The sequence below is a fragment of the Toxorhynchites rutilus genome, chromosome 3 (assembly GCF_029784135.1).
Source record: "Toxorhynchites rutilus septentrionalis strain SRP chromosome 3, ASM2978413v1, whole genome shotgun sequence".
NCBI lineage: Eukaryota > Metazoa > Arthropoda > Insecta > Diptera > Culicidae > Toxorhynchites > Toxorhynchites rutilus.
The window spans coordinates 262,157,132-262,184,010 of record NC_073746.1 but is presented as its reverse complement, the minus strand read 5'-3'; the positions used below and the strand labels follow the sequence as shown (position 1 = coordinate 262,184,010).

General features: G+C 37.8%; 1 protein-coding gene across 23 annotated transcripts in view; it reads left to right on the top strand.

The window, feature by feature from the left end:
• The window catches only part of LOC129776386 (voltage-dependent calcium channel type A subunit alpha-1-like), a 266,278-nt gene that overhangs the window by 170,004 nt on the left and 69,395 nt on the right, over positions 1 to 26,879 (top strand). For 19 of the 23 annotated variants that reach the window (XR_008743100.1, XM_055782004.1, XM_055782003.1 and 16 more), the window contains 9 exons: positions 1 to 653; positions 720 to 1,283; positions 1,521 to 1,664; positions 1,729 to 1,930; positions 1,993 to 2,157; positions 9,023 to 9,133; positions 14,641 to 14,724; positions 22,620 to 22,802; positions 24,565 to 24,656. Coding sequence is in view for 22 of the 23 variants with exons in the window: in XM_055782004.1 (XP_055637979.1) it covers positions 1 to 653; positions 720 to 1,283; positions 1,521 to 1,664; positions 1,729 to 1,930; positions 1,993 to 2,157; positions 9,023 to 9,133; positions 14,641 to 14,724; positions 22,620 to 22,802; positions 24,565 to 24,656 (2,198 nt within the window). In the remaining variant the exon portion in view is untranslated. Of the gene's footprint in view, positions 654 to 719; positions 1,284 to 1,520; positions 1,665 to 1,728; positions 1,931 to 1,992; positions 2,158 to 9,022; positions 9,134 to 13,651; positions 13,763 to 14,640; positions 14,725 to 22,619; positions 22,803 to 23,448; positions 23,541 to 24,564; positions 24,657 to 26,879 lie in introns of all 23 variants that reach the window. The other 4 variants (XM_055781992.1, XM_055782000.1, XM_055781988.1 and 1 more) reach the window with 2 other exon arrangements.

The window sequence follows — 26,879 nt, the reverse complement described above, 5'->3', positions numbered from 1 at the left end:
GTAACAAAATACTGGTCGTCACTGCGTAATTTAGTGATATCGTTACTCAACTCGATGAGGTCCATCATCTCTCTGTTGTTCCTGCTCTTCTTGTTCATATTGATCTTCGCACTACTTGGAATGCAACTGTTCGGAGGGCAGTTCAATCTGCCTGATGGAACGCCGCCGACGAATTTCAATACGTTCCCGATCGCGTTACTAACGGTGTTCCAGATTCTGACCGGAGAGGATTGGAACGAGGTGATGTATCAGGGTATAGAGTCCCAGGGAGGCCACAAAAAGGGAATGATCTACTCGCTGTATTTCATAATCTTGGTACTGTTTGGTAACTACACACTGCTGAATGTGTTCTTGGCTATCGCCGTCGATAATTTGGCCAATGCCCAAGAACTGACTGCTGCCGAGGAGGAACAGCTGGAGGAGAACAAAGAAAAGCAGCAGATGGAGCTAGACAAGGAAATGGAAGCGCTGCATATACAGACCGATGGGTCACCACCCCGGGTTGAGGTTTCTTCTCCTTCACCAACCCGGGGGAATGGTGGCAAGGTGAAAAAGAAGGAGGAAAATGATAAAGAAGAAGATGACGACATTCCTGATGGGCCGAAGCCCATGCTACCGTACTCGTCCATGTTCGTACTGTCGCCCACCAATCCGTAAGTACTCAACAATAGCGTTCCTAAGCTCTCAATGATTAATAATAAGTGATTGATAAATTTCAGAATCCGCTGCGCAGCGCATTGGGTGGTGAATCTTCGTTATTTCGATTTTTTCATCATGGTCGTTATCTCACTGTCATCGATTGCACTGGCCGCGGAGGATCCGGTGGAAGAAGATTCGCCCCGAAATAGAATTCTAAATTTTTTTGACTATGCCTTTACGGGAGTATTTACGATTGAGATGTTGCTGAAGATAGTGGATCTGGGTGTGATATTACACCCGGGCAGCTATCTGCGAGAGTTTTGGAATATCATGGATGCTGTGGTAGTCATATGTGCCGCTGTTAGTTTTGGGTTCGATATGAGTGGCAGCAGCGCCGGCCAGAACCTGTCCACCATCAAATCTCTCAGGGTGCTGCGAGTGTTACGTCCACTGAAAACAATCAAGCGTGTGCCGAAGCTGAAGGCGGTCTTCGATTGCGTTGTCAATTCGCTCAAGAACGTTATCAACATCCTGATAGTGTACATTCTGTTTCAGTTCATTTTCGCTGTCATCGCGGTGCAGCTGTTCAACGGGAAGTTTTTCTACTGTACCGATGACAGTAAACATACGAGCGAGGAGTGCAGGTAATATCATTGCCGAACGTCAAAGCCTTGTTCACACGGCGGCGTGGCGCGAGCGGAACGTGCTTCGTGCGCAAAAAATATGAAACACACCGCTAGCACACGAGCGATGGGAATGCCTTAAAGTCTCGAAATATCAGTGGATATTAAGCAAACCCGTCAGAAGCCACTCTCACGCAACGCTACAGTGATAACAAGTCCTCAAAGGGAAAGATTCGTAACGAGTATTGCATTTTCCAGGGGTTCCTTCTTCGTCTACGATGGTCCCGATCAACTGCCAAGACGAGAGCTTCGGGAGTGGAAAACGCAGAGCTTCCACTACGATAACGTGGCAACAGCTATGTTGACACTATTTGCCGTACAAACTGGTGAAGGCTGGCCGCAGTAAGATCGATGTTTTGCTCCACAAGCTAATGACCGATTTATTAACGCAATTCTTCGCTTCCAGGGTTTTACAAAACTCAATGGCAGCCACCTATGAAGACAAGGGTCCAATTCAAAATTTCCGAATAGAAATGTCCATATTCTACATAGTGTATTTCATAGTGTTTCCATTCTTCTTCGTTAACATATTCGTGGCCTTGATTATAATTACATTTCAAGAGCAAGGTGAAGCCGAACTACAGGACGGAGAGATAGATAAAAACCAGGTAAATAATCAGAAATAATTTTAACGACACTTTCCCGTTTATTATGTTGATTTTCCTTACAGAAATCGTGTATTGATTTCACGATAGGTGCTAGACCATTAGAACGTTATATGCCAAATACGCGCAATAGCTTTAAATATAAAGTCTGGCGTATCGTCGTCTCCACGCCATTCGAATATTTTATAATGATGTTGATCGTGTTCAATACGTTACTATTAATGATGAAGGTATGTATTCCCTTTTCCGATCTACTTCCTCTTTTTTACCAACTGCCCCATGAACTAAACTTCGCTAAACGGTTCCGTATAGGGTTGTTGAGTGGAGGCAGACAACTAGCCTCCTTCACCCAACAAATGTATAAAGAAACGCCCTTTAAAGCTAGGCCAAAAACTAACCATCTTAACAGACTTCTCCCAGATATCTTCACCCCAAAATAATTCCACAACTAATTCGATATCAAAATTAACCAAACCCTTGGCGATACTGCCATCTAGGTGTCGAACCATTGATAAAAAAAAATGTAAAATTCACACACCTGTTGATTCTCCTTCAAACTGAAAACGAACGATTCATTGGTTTCCATCTCGGGAAGCCAATGAGCGGATTGCAGTTTTATGGCTTACTGTGTAAATAGCCTATGGAAGAAGAATGAGTTTATGAAAAATTTCAGTTGATTATTGGTACGAATTTTCCGGAATGCAGTATGCTTTCGTTTTTGGTTGATTATACGTTGGAATGTTGAATGTGCTTGTTGTATTTTATCTGTTGTTGGTCCTTATTTTTCCATGAGTTGCATTTTCCGATGAACGGTCGTAACTTTCGATTAATAAAACTCGTGGAATCCTAAGGTACGCATCTGATTGAGATCTTCGATTTTTGCATGCTGTTTTCAGTTCGCATCTGTGAAATTTACGTGTGTGGTTATTTTTTCTCTGGCATGTGTTTATATTGTTTCGAACAGAACGAATGATTTCGATTCATGAGATGACTAGGATACACTCAAAAGTGATTATTGTGTACTTGTTGTAATCATTATAGAATTGTAATTGCCAGTGGTAGAAAAAAAAGTTTTGTCTGATACCTGATTCGATATACACAGTTTACTCGTGAATAACATAGCTCCAGATTTACTCATTGTTTTTTGATTCATGAGTACGGATAAGAACGCTATAAAAGTTTTAAATAAAACAAAAACGGTTTCGGATATCAATGAAATTCTTTATTCATGTGAAAGTACATGCATGACCACCACGGGCATGTTTGCAGAAGTCCAGACGCTGAACCCAATTTTCGACGGTTTTCAAGCATAAATTGGCATAAAATATTCATACGACGTTCATCAATCGTCATTGGCTTGTTGGCATCGACCATAGATTTGACGTAGCCACACAGGAAATAGTCTAACGGCGTCAAATCGCACGACCGAGGCGGCCAATTGACTGGGCCATTTCGTGAGATAACACGCTCACCAAGCTTGGTTTTCAATAAATCGATTGTTAAATTCGCTGTGTGGCTTATGGCGCCATCCCGTTGAAACCACGTATTGTCCAAGTCCATATCATCCAATTCGGGCCAAAAATATTCGGTTATCATTGAGCGGTAGCGATTCTATTCACAGTAACGTGTCGGTCTTGATCATCACGGAAAAAGTACGGCCCAATGACGCCGCCGGACCATAAGCCGCACCAAACCGTATTGTTTTCAGGATACAATGGTGACTCATGGAGTACGTTTGGATTACTGCCTGACCTACAACGCATATTTTGCTTATTGACGAAGCCATTCAACCAAAATGAGCCTCATCGCTGAAGATGATTTTTCAATGAAAATCCGGATCATTTTCAAGTTGTTGCTCAACCCAATTCACGAACATACGACGCTTCGGTGGTCAAGCGGCTTCAGTTCTTGCGTCAATTTGATCTTGTAAGGATGTAGGCCAGCAATATTCTCGACACTACGGGCACTTCTTTGCCTCATTGGCACGGGAACATTTTGTACTGTGCCTGTGGATTCAAAATTTTCCACTAGACGCTCAATTTTTGATCTGGCAGGATGATTATGATGACCATAAATTGGACGTAGCGCTCTTAAAGTTGAAGCCATTGACTCCGAATATCGGTAGTAAATTTTAATAATCTCGACTCGTTGTTGGATTGTACATATTTTCATTATGAAATGGCAAACCTTAACCTTAGAAATGTCAAGACAGCGGGAAAAAATATGGCGTCGTTTGCTCTCCCTATCGGTCTACTTTTGTAGCGTCCCTATTGAATTATCCGTTATACTCGCAAATAAACACCCAGTTTACTGACATTCTGCACGTTCACGAGATTGTTTATTTTACCAGACAAAACTGACTTGACTGACAATGAGTCATTATTGTCATTATTGTTTAGGATTATAAAAAAATCCGACAGTTTCACTTTGACATTTCCCTAAAATCACGAATCGAATTTCGTGAACAAATATACATTTAACTGCTCGCTTCGATCGTGAATCGAACCATACGAACCACAATGAACTAGATTCTAGCCAGAAGTTTTGCCAGAAGTAAATTGAAGAATGTTTTTGAAAAATAATAGTTGTTCGATTTCTTTCAGAAATTAGAACGATGTGTAATCTTAGCAATGTTTTAGATGTGAAGAAGACACGAAAGAAATTTGAAACTTTCTTTTAAGTTGTAAAGTTCAAGAAGTTAGTACTGGATCTAAAAATTCACAATTCTTACACTAATGAAAGCTAAAGGCGAAAAATGCTGCAGAAAAAAATATGGGTGGTGGTGTCCAAGGCACGACCGTATTGTTAACGTGGGACTACGTATTTGCAACGTGAAGAATAAACAAATTTAAGAATGGTGTCGTTGGTACAATTATTTAGTGATACTGACAAAGACCGACGATTGAATGCTTGCATTTAGGGGCGCGAACGATTCGCAAAGAAATTGAAAACCAATTTGAGCAAATTATCAAATTTACTCCCAGTATTAACATGTAAATTGATTCAATTCATTTTATTCTCGGGAATTCATTGCATTGTTATCGTGTTAAAAGTGGGATCCGATTCGGTTCGATCGTTCTGCGAAATGTACTGCATAATATATTTTGTTGATTTTTTGTGGTGTTTTTGGGACTGTTGGAGATGTAACTTTGTCAAAAGATATTGAAAAACTACTTGAAAATTCAATAAGTTCAGTATTTCAGTGTCGCTCTAGACAAATAGCAATAAACAGATAGTAAATAGTAATGCTGAGAGTAAATTTGACAATTTGCTCAAATTGTTTTTTTTGTTTTCGAATCGTTCTCATCAAATGCAAGCGTTCAATCGTCGTTATTTTTCATTCCTACTAAATATTTGTACCGACGAGATCATTCTAAAATTCGATTATTCTCGCCGGCAGTAAATTCGTAGTCCCACGTTTACAATACGGTCGTGTCTGGAACACCACCCTCATATTAGTTTTTGTTTTCTGCAGCATCTTTCGAATGAAATTAAATTCAGCCTTTAATGGTGAAATTTCAGATCCAATGCTAACTTCAGCGTTCTGAATTCAATAAGAAATAGAACAATTATAATTTTTCAAAAACATTCTCCAATTATTGGTGACATTTTGTTAAAGGAGTTCTCGTCTAATCGAACACAGTTATCTGATATCGCCTTTTACCAAATTGATTTTAAAAATTGATGTACGGGTGCTGGAACAAGGGATTGTGCTTGTGCTCGCTCAACTGGTTGACTCAACCGCATTTGCACGCCGCTCGAAAACACGGTTGTGTACCTGATCCTTATGCGGTGCACAGCTCCGTTCTCTCATGTTTCATGCATTGAGTGTACCTCGTTTCATGGGAAAAATCACGTTCTCCCTGAACGCACACTGATGAATTTCAAGCTCCAGTGCAACGCTGTGCTGTGGTTTTTTTTACCCTCGCGAGAGTAATACACAAGCTGACCATATATCCCAATCAGTTTCCTTATGGAGCTTTTTTTTGGAACCTCGTAAATATGCTAGTAACCACACAAAATCACGATTTTCATTATCGAATGATCAATTCAAATTGATTTTTTATAAGGGTGTATGCAGAAACATTCGAAAAATCGTAACTCTAAACCAAGAAGTCTAATCAAAATATTGTGCAAATTTTTAAAATTTAATATCTCCATTTTGAAGAGTTAGTTCAATAATTCCCCAATAACTTTGCATCATATACATAATATTTTAATCGGACGTTTGGATCTTGAGTTACGGTTTTTTGAATAAAAAAAATAATGAGTCTGCATACGCTCTTCTAAAAAATCAGTCGTAATAAAATTGATCATATGATAATGAAAATCGACGCAGTGCTTTCATCAAACGAAATTGCACCGCTGTTTGCGATATCTCCTATTATTCCTTCGTATCGAACTAAAACTCTGTGTGTGATATCAGCATGATGAAAGAATGTTGTCTGCTCGGATTGAGAGATTGAGTTTATTGTATAGAGGCTTTATTTTCACCTCTACCACCTTGATTTGAATTCGCGGAATCAGTCATAATTTGAATACGGGTATTAACCCCTTAGCCTACGATCTTATTCCCAAAAGAGTGGACCAAATGCAAACGCTTCGATTTGTCTACTCGTCTGAGCGTCCTAGCACCATAGCGCCCAATGATATATAATACAAAGACTCCACGAGTGAGGCTAGGTGTAATAGGAAAAAGGGCTAAGTGCCATCGCAATACAGGGAAACTTCGATATAACGTCACTCGATATAACGTACATTTTACCTCGATATAACGTACACATTTCCAAAGTGCAAAGGAAAAAAAATTCATTATTTTTTTTCCTGAAAGAACAATGAATTATCAGTATTGTGATGCTAAAACAAATTTTGTACCTTCAATCAATTCCGAAATACAGCTGGTTTTGTGATTCCGGATTCTAAATGAAGCAAGCTTTAATCAACAGTACGAAGGGAAACATCATGAGAAAGGCTGGCTTCGTCTTCTGATTGAAGTTATTCATTAACTTAACTAAAACAGCAACACAATAATATATTATAGACTACGTTTGTGAGTACTTTATTATGCTTCGATATAAAGTAAAATTCGATACAACGTACAATTTTGAATGTGAAATGTACGTTATATCGAAGTTTACCTGTATTTCCCTTCTTCACATTGTCTGTAGAATGAACTCTGTATTTGCATCTCGAGCGAGCAATTTACGAGCGCCAGTGGTATATAAATATTGTATCTCGCCGATGCATTAGTTGCTTGTTATTAGCGGCCTGTGTCGGCAAGCACATAATTGAGCCGAACAAATATATGCGAAAATAGAAATGCCTTCAACTTTGGTTGATTCAAGCCGCTTACGGATTAGGAAATTGTAATGTATGACATTTCAATCGAATCTATCCGATCTTTCTTTTTGACGGTACCATTATTTTATAAAAACGCGACCTGCCTTCAGATTGTGCGTCCTCACTAAAAGAATAAAAATAGCCACACGACGTTCAAGTTTAAGGATTGAATGCTTGAAACCAACTTCCCAAGTGAATATCAAGGAAGTTTGTCGAATGTAAAAATGTAATTTGTATTTGAAGGTAATATTTCTGGTTCTACTGTTATTTGACAGTTCGAAGGTGACGAAGAGAAAATGGCATGTAACAATATTCGAACAACCTGACAATCATAATATGGAATGATACCACTTTCACAACCTTGGTGATATTGATATTTTAGAAAAGAAGATGCGCTGTGTTTAGAGTTATCTGTTGTCGTGCGATAATCCTTTCGCGGTGATATTATGTGTATTTGTTTTCGGAATGGTTTTGTTTTCTTACACATGTTGTACTTTGATCTCATGCTTGTTAAGGTTAGAATAGTCAATTCACAACATTATCACGACTCACCGTGTCTGATACTTGTGGAGAGAATGTTCGCAAAAAGGCAAGAGATCAAGGTGGAATGCGATTTCAATACGTGTAATTGATTTTTCCCAATATTTGTACCGATGAATATATGGGAGGAATACAGATCCCACATTTGAGTACCGATGTTTCAAGCTGTCTTTCCTTATTGGCATGATAAAAATTTATTATCCCGAAGTGCGCTCCATATGCGTACGAATGATGCATGATGCTCCGATCGCACCCATTTGTAGGTGTTCTTCATTTTGTTTTTTTATTATTTGTAAATAAATGTCTTATGAGAACGGTTATTGGTTTCCACGGTTTCCTGGCGCATTTTCCTTTGCATGGGTACACCTCTGTCAACTGAAATTATTAGTTTGTATGTGTTTCTCTGCACCAAACACGTATCGATTGATTTGCATGGCCTCTTTATAGCTATCTCTGTGTGGATTGGAAACGAGTCGAGTGTACTCTTTGCGTGCGATCATTCATAGTTTGACCCATTTTAACCCATATCAATACCTAGTTAACGATAGAGGTTTTATTCGTTAGATTCATAGATTTTGTTTTATTTGGTTTCTTTTTTGTTGACCATTAAACATAGTAAAGAAAGTTCGTTTTTGAATAGGTTTTGATTCACTGATGCATTGAAATTTTGCAATTGAATGAATACAAAACCCGATTGGCTTGAGATAGGTCATCGATTTCTGCTGCTTCCAAACCCCCCATGCACAATAATAAAAACGATAAAATACCTTCAATGGAAAATTCAAACGCACATCGCTGAAGCACAATACCATTTAAACAAAAGTTCCCCGTTTAGACTGAACCCATGTTTATCCCTCTTTCTTAACAATCCCATTATTTGAGTAATTTTCTTTCCATATGAACTAATGTTTGAACTCAAACTGTTTTATTTGCTGCTTTTTCATTACCACAATGTCCGAAAACCGAAAATCGACGACACCAACGCCGGTTGAGAATGACATCGAATCCATATCCACTAAACAACAATGTCGAATCGGCCCTTCTGTTACGTTCCATCCTCTTTCTCTCTATTGCCTTTCGTTTTTCATTCGATAAATTTTCTCTTCCGTTCGACATACATGTTATTCTGCTGTTTCATCAAATCATCACCATCCAAACATCGATGAACGAATCCATACGAATCAACCAAATTTCTCATGCTACCGGCCACCACAGTATCACAATCAAGGAAAAGAGTTTGAGAAATCGTTAAAGTATCTCAACATGGGATTTACCGGGATGTTTAGTGTTGAAACAATACTGAAAATAATAGGATTTGGCGTAAAGGTGGGTATATAGATAATCACATGTCAACCACATGCTCAGTAAGATGGTAGAACTCAATTTATCTTAAAGTGAAAAATAATTTTCAGTTCCATACATAGCTTTTTTTATCCATTCAACTTATTTTTCGTTTGGATTTTTTATGTTTTAAGAAAAATTAACACTTGAAATTATACAGAACAACGATCGAAAAGAATGGTTATATGCAAATAAACTCTGAAATTCCACAACAATACAATATTACTCTGCCTATTCCCCAGTGCAAAACGACACCTATTGTTATAGTAGAGCACATCTGCTCAGTATGAGCCACTCAGAATGCTTGCAGCGAATAACTTAGTGCTAACGAATATTTTTGCGTTTTAAGTGTGATAAGTGCCACAGAAATGAGTCTACCAGTCCCTCCGATTCCATCAGCTTCTAGCACATTCTCACCAACTGTTACGGAGTTGACACCTTCTTTTACCTCATAGGCTATTCAGAGGTACTCCACATTCTCTGCTTTTTCTTTTCTGACTCCAAATACGACTTTCATTGACGATAGAAACTGCTCATTTTCATCGTCAAAAATCTTCTTTTCGTATGCGAAAGGACTCTCGCAGTTATTCTATTGAATGTTTCATTCGTATCATTTTACCAAAATGCATGATTCCGTACCGTCTCCCGAAAAAAGTCGAATTTGAAGGAGAATGTTATCATAAATAATAAGTTTATTAAACGTATTAACCACGGGGGGTCATATTCGTATAAACACCCCTGGTTTTTTTCAAATGGACAGTCACACTTATTTCTACACCATCGGTGCCGGTAACGGACTACTCATGCCGGTCCACTGCGTAACCTTCCACCTAACTGTTGTTTCGGTAAGTACGTTTCGAATACGATAACGAAACTTTTATTTGAATAAAAACTAATCGAATAAATTTCAAGTTTCAATTCGCTCTGCGTGCCCTCGGGCTGATGCAAAGATGAGGATCTCAACAATGATGTCACTGCGGAACAACAGAAATAAGTTAGTTGATGAATTTTCTTTACTTTTTTCATAGTTTCATATACTCTTCAAATTTTCTCAGAGAACCCTTCGAAGTAACCTGTATCACTGGAATCATGTCTTTCTGAATGAGGGAGAACAAAAAACTTTAATATGGAAGCTAAACCGTGGCGAAAAGTAACGATCAAATTTTGGTCAAACAATAATGCATTACACTGATTTTTTAAATTATTAAAATCAGATTTTTTTTCGAAGTATAAAATACGGAAAAAATATTCAACTTAACTTCTTTCTCAAGGATATTAAAAAACACAATATGCCACAAATATCCTAACATAAACCTACGTCAACTTTGCGATCGCATTCCGACACAACCCTTCAATATTTTTAGGTCTTCTCCGAGCTCCGCTTAAAGATGGTCCAATATTTCTCTATACGGTGGAGCTCTGGCGTGTTGCGAGGATTCTTGTTCTTGGACACTTTGGTATGTTGGCGGCGTACCACTCCATAGCCTATGTTCCACAGGATGCCAATTCAGACCAAAACAACATGAATCAGTCGTGATTTTTCAGAAAATGTAGCAAACGTTTTACAAGACACTCGTTCGCGTAAATTTTCTGGATGACGGTCCCGGTTGCAATTAAAATGTCGCTTTTCAAGCCACAGGTACAAATAACTTGTATAAACAGATACTTCTTGGGAAACTTCCGTTTCACATGCTTGAAAATGTCTATCACCTTTCCACTTCCGGTTTTCGTACAAACTCCTGCCCAGGAAGCTGTTTGAAGTCCGCCTATACACTGTTCTGTTCTATGGCGGTTAACTACAAACAGATCACACTCAAGAAGTTAAAGGAAAGGTGCATACAAATTGATGTTTTGAAAGACGAAAGGGGAGTCCATGTTATTAATGATTAGATCAAACATAAATACTGTTGCTGCATATATGGACTAGAATTTCCCGGTAGATGAACCTACAACGGCTTGAAAATCGGATAAATTTGTGGGTCGTTCCACGGTAGTAGTCTAAGAGCATACCAAATGAAACTGAATGAAACTTTCACTAATCAAGTAAATGGAACCTAATTTGTTTCTATGGTGGTTCGACACTACTACCCACTCTCTTAAGGGGCTGCATAACTCGAGAACTAATCAAGCAAACGGAACCAAATTTGGCATATGGAGGTTTTAGAGGGCACGAAACGTATATATGATCGTTCGACACTCCTTCCCTCTCTTCGAGGGGGAGCTGCCATTCAAATGAACACAAATTTCTACATAACTCGAGAACTAATCAAGCAAATGGATCCAAATTTGGCATGTGGAGATTATAGTGACAGATGTGGTATGTTATAATCTCAAACGTCACAATCCTATCAGAATCTAAGGTTGGTTCGCGTATCTGTTGGACTGCAGCATGATGCGTTGAGAACAATGAACATTGAGAATATTGACATATGTTGTGATTTGATTTGAGGAATGTGTATGACCTTCAGAATATGATAACTTTTCACAATACAATACGCTAATGGAATGAACATTCTGGAAGAGAAAAACAAAGGAAAAGATTACACTAAAAATTATAAATACTAAACACAGTTTAACTTGTTTCGATACATACTTTTTCTTGAGTTGAAAAAAAGTTACTTTTTCGTATTTTAGTTACTTAAAGGCAAACAGTTGTTGTTAAATTAGCAGAAAAAAAAACAAACCGTAGCATACTTCTCCAATATCTTCATCCTATACCAGCTTCAGTAGAAATAAAACATCATTTTGGTAAACGCTTCTGATGAGCTGTACTAATCATGAATCTTTGAACTTATCAGATGCGTCATTGACTTTCCACAATCATCATTCACTATTGCTGTTAACAAGTAGTTTGCATGCTGTATTTATACTATACGAATCGGACGGATTGAGTCATGAATGATCAACCATTGGTGTTAATAAGTTACATATAACCAAATATACGAGGTCCGACAATAAAGTAATGAGACTGCTGATGCGATTCATTTACAACAGCATGCAGAAACCCAATCTCAATACTTTTTCATCTGTCTTCGTATGAACAAATGCGGCATGGTACATTCTGGCTCTTGCCGTCTAGAGCAGGGACTCTCAAAGTGGTCGATATCGACTTCTTGTGGTCCATACTGGTTTCCCAGGGGTCGACCAAAACAAGAATTGATTTTACTCAGTTACTTAAGTTTAAAGAAGCCGAATTCTTAAATATAATTTTAAAACTATATATATAAACAATTTTCTTACATCTGTGGTTAGTAAGGTGGAAAACCGATTACTCGCGGTGTACTCGAGTTTAGAAGGGTGACATATAAGTAGTGCTATTGTATCGATAAGAAAAAAAACTAGAGATAGATTTTTTGGCTATAGGGGTCTGAGGTATATCTTCATTCTGGAAAAGAGGTATCTTGCCCAAAATAGTTCGAGAATCCCTGGTCTAGAGTATCAACCACTAGCAAGTCAATGTTCGAATGGAAAACCATCCACTGTCGATGGTTGTTTTATTCCTAAATTCCGAAATATTTCATAAGTATTGCATATACAAGGTGATTAATTTTGAGGTACTTTGAAAAACGACTGTAAAAATAAATGATATTGTGGTCAAACTTGATTATCATACGACAAAGCTTTTATTTGTAGAAGATTCCAGTAACACAAATACATTTACGGATACTGTAACAGGATAACATTTTCCATGATGAAACGTCTAAATATTGGTCAAAAACACCATGTTAGTGTGACAGGAACGGTCATTACCGTCAATTACATTTGGAAAAAGTACCTCAAAGTAACACCCATCCATCTAAATGATCATAACAAGTTGCTCGATACAATAACACCCGCATTGTTGCATGTTCACATGGTCACGTAGTTCTCGTTGTGTAGTATAAATCAACCATAAGCACTTCTATCGAAGGCCCGTCACTGTTGCACGCGATCTGCGCAATCTGTGCTCCGGAAGCATCCAATGTCGGCTATGCACGTGTGTGGGTCTGTAAATGTCTCTGTCGTCTGAAACAGCACTGTATCCTCTAACTAGCGTTACGATATGTCAATGGATACAAATTTGCACCGTGGGAATGTTCACTGTTCTGTTTATTTTTTTTTTCAATTTATTTTATTTTTTACGAAGCAATGAAGCACCGCATTTCAAAATGCCACAGCAAATGGAGCGATCACTAGTCTATGTGTCCTGTGCATGCCTTATGTTATTTTTTTTATTATTATTATTTGAAAACAAGTTATCTCCAAAACTTTACGGCGGGAAATGTTGAGCCTATGTTGTATAGAACAACGACAGTACCTCAGTTTCTACCAAGCCAAGGAACAGATAGCCCGTGTGATGGACGAGAGTGGAAATCCGTCGAGATCCATCCGTACGAAAGATACAATCCGATCATACAGCGTTGCCCCCACGTCTTTGTCTCCCGAATGTTTCGAACCAACCAACAAAACGAAAGTATGCCTAAACACTGACACATTTACCATTGCTGTACCCCCTTCCTTCAGTTTCACGAAGCGCCACCGACATTGATTGACATACTGAGCATCATGAATTTGGTATTCACATTCTTCTTTTTATTGGAGACTATTATGAAACTAATCGCATTCGGATGTAAGGTTGGTAGCACTGCGAGATTTTTTTTTCTTTGTGTTTGTATATTTTTTTGTTTTCTTTCTTTCCTTGTTGTGTCATTTTGTACCTTGAGAGCTGACAGCAGAGATAAATCACAATTTGTTCACACGTTTTGAGAGCAGAGTTTCGTCTACGAGAGGCAACAGCCAATCATGTCGATGTGTTACTACACCTACACCGCCGATTTTATGTTCAGAATATTTTGCGTAGCCCAAGTCATGTACCATCATCGTCATTCGTTTTCCCTTTCTTTCAAATAGTAGCGAAAAGTAAAAACCAAAAGACCTTTAGACAGTTTAAATGTTGTATTAGTTATGTACATTAATCGATTAATATTTTTTTGAACAGAACTCGTCAATCTCTCGTAGTCTATTAGAACTTAGTTCCAACATACAATCTTCTGCTGTGCTGCGAATTGAACGACTTTTCAACACAGAGGAAGATTGTTTATTATGTTACGTCTAGCACATATCACCCTCATTCTCTCACCTGTTCAGTTCCGCTATGTATTTGTTTGATTTCTCAGACAATCATATTCGCTAATTTAGAATAGTGTTAGCTTTAGTTTGTATTTTGTTGAGTCCTTTCACTCGCCTTTCCTATTTTACACATATATAAATACACACCAGTTGGTTAATGTTTGAATAAAACAATTCTAGTAGTTTTTCCGCATCAACACTTTATTTCCTTCTGGTTTGCCAATTGCAGGAAAAAATAAACAACTTAGTTTTTTTTCTGTCTTGTTTTGAAGTTGTTTTCTCCCCAATTAGTAAAATTTATCAATTAACTGTATTACTAATAACGTGTATATTTTTTTTGCTTGTTCATCACTCCTTCGCGCTACTGACGCTCACTGATGCAGAATTTTTTCAAAGATCCATGGAATATATTCGATTTTATAACAGTTATTGGAAGTATTATCGATGCGTTAGTTCTAGAATTAGGGGTAAGTATACGATACACGTTTAGCACATCTATATCCGATAGAATTAAACACCACATGGTGGGTTAATGTTGATTTACAACAATCAGTTTATTCTCGAAATACGACTCAAATGTGTGAGGTAACAAAACATCATACTCCGTTTGGGTGCTACATACTGAATGAGAAAATTAAAAAGTCAAGTAATATTTCATCTCCGTTTGCACTAATGGTTAATCATTAGTCACATTATGCACTTTCGAAAGCAAAGTTTGAAGAAAAACGCGATGGAAGTTTAACCTCGCTTCCACATCTACGGAATTATCATGCTATGCCGAACCTTCAGATTTCGATATTCTCAGATTTCCGTGAAAAGTGGCACATTTGTTCTTTATCGTAAACTATTAGAGCCGTATTTTTCATTTTTGTTAGGGTGACCATTTCCATTTTAGGGTGGTCGGAAAAATCTTTTTTTTTTCATTTTTTTCCAGTACTTTCAAACTATTGTACCGATTTATATGTTCGACATATCAAATTAAAGCCAATTTATTGGTTAGATTTCAAATACTACAGTTGCAAAAAATTTTAATTTTGTTTTCGTAATTATTAATGTTATGTAAGAGAACTCAGCTATCAAGAAAACATATTGAAAAATAATATAGCGTCATTGGTCTATAGTAAAAATATAGCCATGTAAACTATAAAAACAAATACAGTCAATAATTACGAAAACAAAATACAAAAAACTGTATTTCTGTAACTGTAACTGTAACTCTTCTCGCAAGCATAATATTTTTTTTTTCAAAAAAGACTAGCTAATTGGCTTCGATTTTATGTGTCGATCATCTGAATCGGTTCAGTAGATCACAAGTTATGATTTTTTGTGTTGGAAAAAAGGGGAACCCGGAATATTTCAGGAGACGATAGATGATCATTATTTAATGAAATAATCTTTTTACGTGAATGGTCGAATTCCAACTATTATCAGGGTTGCCACATATACAGAATATTCAGTATTTTACAGATTTTTATATACAGAATTATTCAAGATTTTCAGCAAAGATACATAATTTACAGTTTTTTTTTATATTCTATTTTTTGAATACTGAATTCATTACAGTGCATAAATAAATACCTTGATTTATAAAAAAGTTAAACGCAACGCACCAAAATGGCTTGGAGGCAGTTGTTAAGCGAAATCTTGAGCGATTTGAAGCGCCTAAACTATTCTTTTCGTTCCATGTTAAGTTTGACCATAATCAATCCGTCAGTCGTATATTGACTCATTCAACCGATCTTATGACTAAACCGACTATGCTGTTCCTAAACTTTGTTCTACCGCTCATCAATAACGCCAATTGCACTTTTCAATCAGAAAGCTCTCAATTTTGCGAAATTTATAATGAGACAAGAATGTTATTGTTGATCATGTTGGGTAAATTATGTTTTGAGGGCTACTTGTAACGATTCGCTGATGTTGGCCTTGACGTGAAAGATTTTGAAGTTTTTTCTGAAGGAGCCTGAGAATGTTCACGTTGGTATCGATGCAGAAGAAGCAGAAAAAGGATTGGATGCAGCTTGGAAGCTGGCCTTCAAATCAATTTGTCGTGACTTCTATATTGAACTCGTTAAACAGATTTCAAAGCGAATTGATTTCAGCGATCTGATTATCAAAACTGCGGCCTTGTGAAACCCTCAAAATTTCGTCAAGCTACCAAACCTTAATGATTTGATGCGCCAATTTCATCAATTCGTTGAAGCAGGTAATAAAAAGGCTTAAGTAACGAATTCAGGTTACTCAAGATGGATCTAATGGGGCAAAATTTGAGTGACTCAGATATACGAGGGTAGTCCAATAAGTACATAGCCTACAAAAAAACAAAAATTATGGAAAAGTGGCAATTTATTTCTCAACATAGTCTCCTTTTAGCTCGATACACATGACCCAGCGATGCTCCAACTTTTTTAATCCATCTGAAAAATACGTTTTCTCGAGGTCTGCAAAGTAGGCCTCCGTGGCGGCGATGACCTACTCATTTGACTCAAATTTCTGCCCGGCTAGTGACTTTTTCAAGTTTGGGAACAAATAAAAAACTCACGGGGCCAAGTCTGGAGAATACGGTGGATGAGGCAGCAGTTCGTAGTGCAAATTGGCCGCAATTTGGCCGTGGCGACGGCGGAATTTTGTTTTTTTTTCCATTTTTCGAATATCCGCGGACGGCATGTCCACTTCCACACATGGTCAAAACAAAATTACGAGTCCGATTCGGCTGAAATTTTGACAGTAGCCGTTTACGAGAATGTACTACACGATGAGTAATCTCTTTTGCGATACTGACACCATCAGGCGATGAGGCTTAGTACGTGTTGGACCGCCCTCGTAACGTGGTATGTATTTACTGCTGTTCTGTTATTGTTTTTAAAGGACTTCAATCCAGTCGTCTCTGTATTTACTGTTGGTTTACAATACATAGTTCATTATGTTGCTCTTCGGTAATGTTTCTATACAATGCAATTGAACGTCAGCCAATTTTCAACCAAACCAAAGAAAACGGTTCTTACTACTGAAAAAAATCATTATTGCCATCCTGCATGCAATGCGTTTTAGTTTGAAGCTACTTCCAATTCGGAAACACTTCACGAATTCGTGAAAACTGAATGATCGATTTAAAAGACCCCAACCACCTATAAATTCAAAAACAAGCTCTCCGAAAGCAAACAAAAAATCAGTTTATTTTATTTATTATTATTATTATATCACTTTAGAATATACTAAATAACTCTTTTTTGGAAGGTTTGATGGCCCTGAAATAAGGTCGTGTTTTATGGAACTGATCCAATTTAGAAAACTTAGTAAACTCGTGATTTTGAAAAATACCACTTTTGAACGCCTTCGATGCCGCCTTGCGCTGGATGCTATCTGGTGCTGCTGCCAAAATCGTAATGAGCGAATCAGTTTGTATAATAACAAACTTTTTTCTAACGCTCTCTGCTGTCGTTTAGCGTTTTTTTCAGATTTAGAAAACTTAATAATCGCAACATTCTTTCCTTTGCCTCGTCCAGAAGCGACTGCTTATGCTGTCTTTCTGATGCGATGCGTACAACCCATACCGATTTACGCTTTGGATGAGAATGAGCGGAGATTTTTAAATTGACAGGTTGGCTCGAAAATTACGCATGGGTGGGACTGCCCTTTTTCTTATTTTCTTTCCAATCGTGCATTTCGCTGCTGCTCTGGCTGCTTTTGGTCGGTACAATTTGAGAAGCACAAATTGGTCCAATCAAAAATGGACAATGCTTGATATTTCACAATTATTCAATTGTTAATCTCAAGAAATCAATTCCTATAAATTGATGCAAACAACTTTGCGATCTACTAAGAAATACTCGAGCGTTAAGCGTTCAGAATCTTTTATTTTTTCCTATTTGTTCAGTGCCTAGATTTTCATTTGACCCCTATATCTTCCGGTCAGACGTAGTCCTACCTCAAAATAAAAATAAAGGTTTATTTCATTTTGAATTTATTTTTCTTATTTATGGATTGTTGAAGTCGTATCAATACAACAAAATAGATCATAAACAGGTTTTCTTCTAATCCTCTGAATTATATGACGATTATACATGGTTTTATTGAACTTTGTCTTCAAATTTTTCGTCAATTTCATCCTTGCGGCTCCTCCTTTAGCCGATACATAGTTTTTCGCTTCCAAAATAGAGTCTATAATTAATTTCCAGGGGTCTTCGTAGCCACATTGCTTGCGCATTCGCATAGTAAGCGATCGGTCGTGAGTTCAAAACTCATAGCCTCATTGACCATCTTTGCGTTGTTACAGAATAACTACGTCCACGCAACAATTACAAGCTCTGCTCTGCTCTGCAAGAAACATCGGGCTGTTGTGCTATTAATGACACAACAATGATCATAACAACTGTCTTCGCTGTCCGGTGGTCTAACTGAACAAAGGATCGACAGAAGGAATACTCTTACGCCTAAAAGTGGCTACTGTGTAATGTACAATTTATAGATTCGGTGAAACATGTAACATGTACACGATTAAAATCCGGCTCTGTTACAGCTAAAATGGTAATGAGCCTAAATAACTAAACAAATGGGATGAAAAAAAAAACGATTTCCAGGCTTTGTTTTGATGGCATTGTAAAGTGAAAATATTCGCTCAACACACGCAGATGAATGATATCAATAAGTGTCTTACAAACAACCTTAGCAATGGATACAAATGGATACATCACGCCTTTTGACATCCAATAGCTGGGACCACGTTACGAGGGCGGTCCAACACGTACTAAGCCTCATCGCCTGATGGTGTCAGTATCGCAAAAGAGATTACTCATCGTGTAGTACATTCTCGTAAACGGCTACTGTCAAAATTTCAGCCGAATCGGACTCGTAATTTTGTTTTGACCGTGTGTGGAAGTGGACATGCCGTCCGCGGATATTCGAAAAAAACCAAAATTCCGCCGTCGCCACGGCCAAATTGCGGCCAATTTGCACTACGAACTGCTGCCTCATCCACCGTATTCTCCAGACTTGGCCCCGTGAGTTTTTTTATTTGTTCCCAAACTTGAAAAAGTCACTAGCCGGGCAGAAATTTGAGTCAAATGAGTAGGTCATCGCCGCCACGGAGGCCTACTTTGCAGACCTCGAGAAAACGTATTTTTCAGATGGAACATAGCTCGTCTATTTTTCGACAGAAAGTAGGGATATCTTGCAATTCATTTGTCTCCAAAACCTCCGTTCTTTTTCTTTTTCTTTGTTTGCGGAGACTTTAAATCTTACAATTCATTCGTCTCCAAAACCACAGTTTAAGGTACGATAAGGTGCTCAATAGTGAAATATATGATAGTGAATGAGCTGATGACCACCTATGCATTTACCGCCATCATTTTGATTGTACGATATGTGCATACGCCAGAACATGCCCGGCGTTGAAAATTTAAGTACAAAAACTTCAGAAAAAATCAAGAATTTTTTTTTTCCCACAATTTTTCGATACAGATTGTTTCTACAGATTTTTTTTTTTGCTAAAAATACAGATTATTTTCAGAAAATGTTATAGGATTAAATGTGGCAACCCTGACTATGATAAAGTTTCGTAACGTTTCCCTGTTTGCTTCAAACTGGCTCTAATACTAATTCTGATACAGTTGTAAATCATTTAATTTAGTGGAATTGAATAACAAGGCTTAAATGTTTTCTTAGGCGTTTTTATTAATTTTCTCCCAAAAATCCAACGAAAACATGATTTTTACTATCAAACATATTAAAGCTTCCTGAACGTCCATAAGAATTAGAATTAGAATTCAGAATCTTCTAGAACCACGATTTTCACTCCACCTTTTTTGATCACCACGTGCAACGTTACTGCTCTTTCGCTTGCGAACAAAAACAAAACCATTTAGTATGCGGGTAGCTAACCCCTATGTTACTCACTGACAAGTAAGAAGGGGCTACTTTCGGAGAGTGCAGCCTATCTCAACGTTTGTTCACCCAAACAGTGTCCCTCATGTTGGGGATGACAGATCATTGTCCTAGTGCCAGTGAGAAACTCTAAACAGAGCTTTGCAGAAAGAACGAACCGGAACAATAGGTAGTGACCTAATCGACGTAATAAGGAACATCACTTGGAACATCGACCCGCAAATCGCAACCCATGCAGCGATAGGATCATCTGCGATGAGTTACATCCACGCAACTTCGAAGTCGTAGCGCTACAGGAACTTTACTGAACAAGACAAAAGTTGTGGAAAAGCGAGCAGAACGGGTACCTTCTGTCAGAAGCTGGGAACCAGCTCTGTAGTTCCTTGACAGGATGCGCCAACGTGTGATTAGTTGGCAGCCGATTACGTGAGGTTGTGCAAGTTGAAGACCATCAAGGCTGCCTGACCCCAAGGCTGCCTTAGACTATATGGATCATCATCGATTCACAGCTCTATTTGAGAGATCATTAGTCTAGCATAATTGATGTGGCAAACAGGAACTTAGGATTTATAACGAGAGCTGTAAGCAACACTCGAGATCCTTACTGCCACCGAAAAGTTTACTACGCTCACCTCTTTTCTGTATTTCGATCGATTCGAAATATTTCGAACGACATGATAAAATTCCATTCTGTATTCCGTTCGAGTTATTTGTACATTTCGTTCGATCTGTTTCTCTTCGAACATTAAACGGGCAAAACGTTCGAAATAGAGAATACGAAATTATAATTTGAACGAAATGACGGTTCCGAACGAAATGGGAATCCGTCGGAATACAGAATAGGATGGGCTATTCTTAAGTCCTGGAGACGGCTTCTGTTTTGTGAAGTCCATTTTTCTAATTTGCGCTGAGATCTCTTCGATGGACCAACCCCCATGATCTAGTACAAGCATCGCTGCCACATGCTTGGAATAGAAACTCTGTATCAAAGACGTAGCTCAGCAGAGCTTTAAAAAGAATTGCTAGGAAAAACAGATTCCTCCCACATTCTTAGTCAGGTAAATTTGAACGCACCGGCTGTGGTCCCGCGAACAAAGGAGAAGACAAAACTCGGTCCTTCGAAGAAAAAATGACTCGGCGATAAAAGCATTTCCTGATGTGTTCGAAGATCAAGAGTGTAGAATGAAACCTCGTTTATCAAGCTATGTGGCAAAACTGACCCCAAATCTGTCTGCAAGGTCGTGGTTATCGAAAGAGAAAATCAATGAAGAGAATCGATCAAAGTTATGCGATAATTGTGTATTTTTAAGCGTTATCGGTATTATTGAAAGAAAAGGATATAATTGAATGAAAAAATCCCAGAAAATATTTTCTTTTCAACTTCATTCAGTTTTAATAGTCATTAAATTCAGCCTCCACAAAACAGATTAATTGATTGTTCGGTCTGTGAAACCGATGCGCGATTATAGTAGGGTTATGAAGGGCAAGTATATACGAGAGTAGCACGACCTTCAGGAAATTCGTCCAACTTTCTGGCTTCGCCAATGACAATAATATTGCTGCACGAACTTTCGATAGGACGACGGATTCGTACATCTGACTAAAGGCTGAAGCACGACGGATAGGTATTGTCATCAACGCGTCGAAAACTAAGTACATAAGAGGAAGGCTCCGGAGAAAATAATGCGAATTTCCATCACGGATTCATGGATCAACGGTGACGAAATCGAGGTGGTCGATCAGTTTGTATACTTATGTTCTCTGGTGACTGCTGTCAACAAAACCATAAGAAAAATTCTAATACGCATTATAACAGGAAATATTGCTTTCTTCGGACTCCGGAAAATGTTCAAATCGAATAAAATTGATCGTCGCATAAAACAAACTTGAATTGTCCGATAGTCATTTACCGCCACGAGATCTGGATCATGCTCGTGGAGGACCAACGCGCCCTAGTGATTTTCAAACGTGAGATGTTGCACGCCTTCTACGGTGGGGCATGGAAGATGTCCTCAACAACGTATCGATAGGAGCGTGAAGGAAAGGCTCGCAGCGTGCAAGATGGATCGATCTGATGGAAGGCGGAAGGTGGAAGGACCCTTCACAGAAAAAGTGGCTGGCGACGACTTCTTCGTACACACAGGAAAGAACGGCCTCAGATTGACCAATGATGGTGATGGAGGAAAAGTTAATGACTTAGTTCCTAATCCATCCTCTTCATTTTGTATGATCTTCGAAATATTGGTCATGCGTTCATGAAGTCATTGCACAAGTGACATAAAATGGGTGTTTCAATAATCATATGAATCATAAAATGACAACAGATTCTATAATTTAAACCAAACAAATGCTATTTATGCTATCGAGCGATAACAAGAAATCATGTAATGTAATGTAATCACAATCATTGCTATAACGACATGTTTAAATAATTCATTGATTTAATATATTTTTCTCTTCTTTTTTCAACACTTCACAGGAAAACTCATTCAACGTTGGATTTTTAAGACTGTTTCGTGCTGCACGATTAATCAAACTACTCCGACAAGGTTATACAATACGAATATTACTTTGGACATTTGTTCAATCATTCAAAGCACTGCCATATGTCTGTTTGCTGATTGCCATGCTATTTTTTATCTACGCAATTATTGGCATGCAGGTATTTTTCATTATCTTAGACCGATTTTATTCCTTCTTAAATTCTCCATCTGAGAAAAAAACTCAAAAACCATCCGAAAAAACCTTTCCTGTTTTATGGTTATTTTGATTTGTTTGTTTAATTATGTCTGAATCAAAATCTTACAAAGTGATTATTATTTTAAAATTGGATTATTTGCTTCCAATGCGAGTCAGCGTTTCTTTGTAATAGATTTTTTTAACAAAAGGGTCAAATAGAATAGTTTCTAGATCAAGCAATAATATAAACATTTACTACTTGTTTCAATCATTCACTTTTCATGCTTTTCAGTAACTATCAATACTTCACGCATTTCGAAGCATGACAGCGCTGAATTTTAAACATATCGTTTCATTTTATTGAGATAATTCAAGCGATTCATTTTCTCGTTTTAACTTTTATATGCTGAAATTTTCAGCGTTATAGGTTCTTAATCTACTTAACCTATTCTAGCCAAAAACAGAAAGCGTATTTTACCTGCCGGTTTCCTTTAACAAAATATTTATCTACCTTTCGTTTCTTTTCCCATAGAATAGCTGATTATAACTTTTCAATTTCTTTTTGCAATCACTCATATCAATATCAACCAATAATCTGAAAATCGATAATCACTAATCGAACCGAAAAGGTTTTCGGAAACATGAAGTTCGATCCGGACACCGCCTTAAATCGTCATAATAATTTTCAGACATTTTTCGGGGCGCTACTGCTGCTTTTCCGGTAAAGATCAACTTTAATTTTCTAGCTTTAAACAGATTCTACATCTTTTATGTTGTTGACAGCAAGCATCTAGTAATGAGTCCACCACATATACAAGACCCGTTCCCTCACTTCCCTTTTCCACCCTTGCTCACAGTGGTGATACGATTGTGAAAATCCGCAAAAAAAAACCGGAACTCGACCTATGCATTTCGCTTTCCGGAAGTGTGCAACATGAAATGTCTTAATCTTAATGTTCGTATGTGTATCCATCAGCCAAATGCAGATTTGGTAGTAGAGTCAGTTCTGCCGGCTCTGCTGGTTAATGTGTAAATAGGAAAACATTCCTTAGTATCACTAGATATGTGTTTGGATGAAATAATCTGATGCAAAAGACTGAGCGGTCGGAAATGTGTGATAACCCTTGTTCTTGTGGTCCTGTAAAATTTGAGACTTTGAATAACGATTGTCGCTAGAAGCTGGCCGTTTAGAATAGTTATTGATTTGATTGAGCTGTGCGGATGTTGACCGGCAGTGAGTCAAATTGGTGAATATAATTCATTTAGATAGAGAAGCTTGTTTCACCCTGCCGCATGTTGTAAATAAGTTGAGAACATAGAACATTTTAAATTGATATATTTTGATTCGGATGACATCCGAGTATGGCCCCAACTTTTGATAGTAAGCATCTGATAGAAAGTTAATCCCTACTAGTGACCCTTTAGATTTTAGATTTATTGAGAAAAAAAAGGTAAAACAATACAAAAACGCACATTATTTATGGTTATTTTCCTTATATCTATAATTTGAAAATTATTTAATCTGGAGCTTCTTTGTTTTTGATTGTTTATTTAATCCCCTGTATAAACTAAACCGCACTCTTGTGTTGCTCGATAAGAGAATCCCAATCCACAATCCCGACGAGAGTGAATTCCAAATCATTTCAATCCAGATAACAACAAAATAAATACATACGAAAACCAAGACCCACCATATCACACAAAAATACTTCTTTCGCCATGTATATGTATGTGTACCGCCATAGGTGTTTGGAAATATTGAACTAGAGCCTGAATCAGCTATCACTAGACACAACAACTTCCGTTCCTTTGTCCAAGGGCTGATGCTACTGTTCAGGTAGGTTTACACTTGATCGCTAAAAACGCCACTAAACTCAACCAAACACTCTTTGTCTCTCTCTCTCTCTTTTTCGCTCATTCTCACTTTCGATTGTGTGAAAAATAAAATCGTATAAATTTTTGTGTAGTCAATATCAAAACAAAAACACAATCAACTGCATAAACGACATCTTAACAAACAATTAGCCGTATGTTGTCGAAACCGTTGAGATCGTTTGAATGCAGAGACCAATAGCTGTGATAGGAACCGCCACTGTTGGATTGACTGGAGAAAGATTTATCAAAATTAGATTCTTTTTGTCGTAGGATTACATCTTTCGGGAACATATCGGGGATACAAATTGAAACACGAAAACCGAACGCATCATGATTTTTCAAACGCGGGTAAAATCTCAAGCATTATGCAAATGAAAATACCTAGAGCTGGCCACTCAGAATGCATTCAAGGAGTGTTATTTGGCATAGAAATCTCAGCTAAGTACTAATAAAAATGACGCAAGTAATACTACGTTGAGACGGCGAAGTTCCGCTAGGAACGTGAGTGCCAATTAGGAAGAAGGAAGAAGATGAAGGCTAGAAATATTGTGGGACGCGAAAAAGATCATTGGTATAAAGGCCTCACAGAAAAAAAGTGTAATTTATATTATAAATTCATTTTTCTTTTCGTTCTTCGAAATTAATTCTAAGATCAAAGTTGACGCGATTCGAGTCGACCGCCGACCCGCCGTTGGAAGCGCAAACCTGTGTTCCCCTGATTGCCCGGTTTGTTTGAAACATAGGATACGATCCTTTAGCAAGGCCCGACTGAGCTTTAGCGACCGTCAGACGGTCTACGTTTGCCTGGTGCATCACGTTTACCCGGTTAAATTTTGTTTTGAAATATATCATTCAATCCAATTCAAAACTATTGTACCATGATCTTCTAAAGAAGGGATTTTGGTTTAGACATTTCACCATTTTTGAAAATGTTAGGTTGATTATGCTTTTTCTCTATGGCATTTATTCTCCGCGTGAGAATATTTCTAGTAGGCTTTTGTGACATAACGCTATTTTCTCTGCTTTCTCAAGATTCCCGGACTCTCACCATCATGGTCTGAGCCACCTTGAAATCCACTTTTTGGCATATCAGATGATACGGGATTTGAGTTGTTGAGCTGTGATGGCCTCAAAATCATTTTCGTACACCGACTGGGACAGTATGACTCAATACGACTCGATTAGCCACACCTGGAATACGTTTGGGGGATTGACTTCTTTATTTACAAACGGTATGTTACGGTTGGTCAACCAATCTAGAGTGGCCTTTGTGTAATGGCACGGAGCTAGGTCCGGTCAGAACACAATATCTTCATCCTTATGTGCTTTTTTTACAAAAGCAACAAGTTTTGGCAAAACTCTGTTACGCGACCTCCGTCGTAAACAAACGAAAACATACTCAGCACGAACAACGCCCACAAAGAAAAGAACAAAACTACACACAGTTGTTTGTCTCTCTATAGCGCATGTGGCGGAAAACGTTGCATGAATTTAGTCCCGCTAATTGAAAAAAACAATAAAAACTTTTTTTTTCTTGAATAAATTTTCTATGCCGTTAATCCAACAGTGTGTTCCTTCAGAAATTTAGATGCAACAAATAGTTTACAAACAATTCTTCGTACAAATTACTAGCAATAGATGATATATAACCATAGGTTTTCTGTGAACCATAGCTCATCATAGACCAATGTTCAAACTGTATTCACTGATCGAAATTCACTTTAGAACTTACTTACAATTGCAAAACAAACAACAAATAGTTTCACACTACATAGAGACTGATAACTAGTGAGATGAGTAAAACATACTTAGGACTCTTACAACCCAAACAGGTATCAATAGCTGGTTATGATCTAGTTTCCACCCATCTAGTCAATCTAGTGGACGCCTACCAGGGGCTCCCTCACAAACTGTTTCCTTGAAGAGGAAATCAGTACCAAGGAGTAAATGGTTTTCACTTTTTCCATTCTAGCCAATTTTTCGATTAGAAACTTCTAGTTCTTTTATCAGTTTTAGCTTTGCGCCGAGTATTTATAGCCCATCTTTTGTTTGTTATTACCAGTGGAATTCAATTAGTAGGGGAGGGTGGTCCTAAGCCGACCTCCTGAATTGTGAAAGCCATCAAGTGCCTGACAAATTTTCTTATTTTCGTCTTGTATATCAAGACTCTTTTATTGTTAATCTG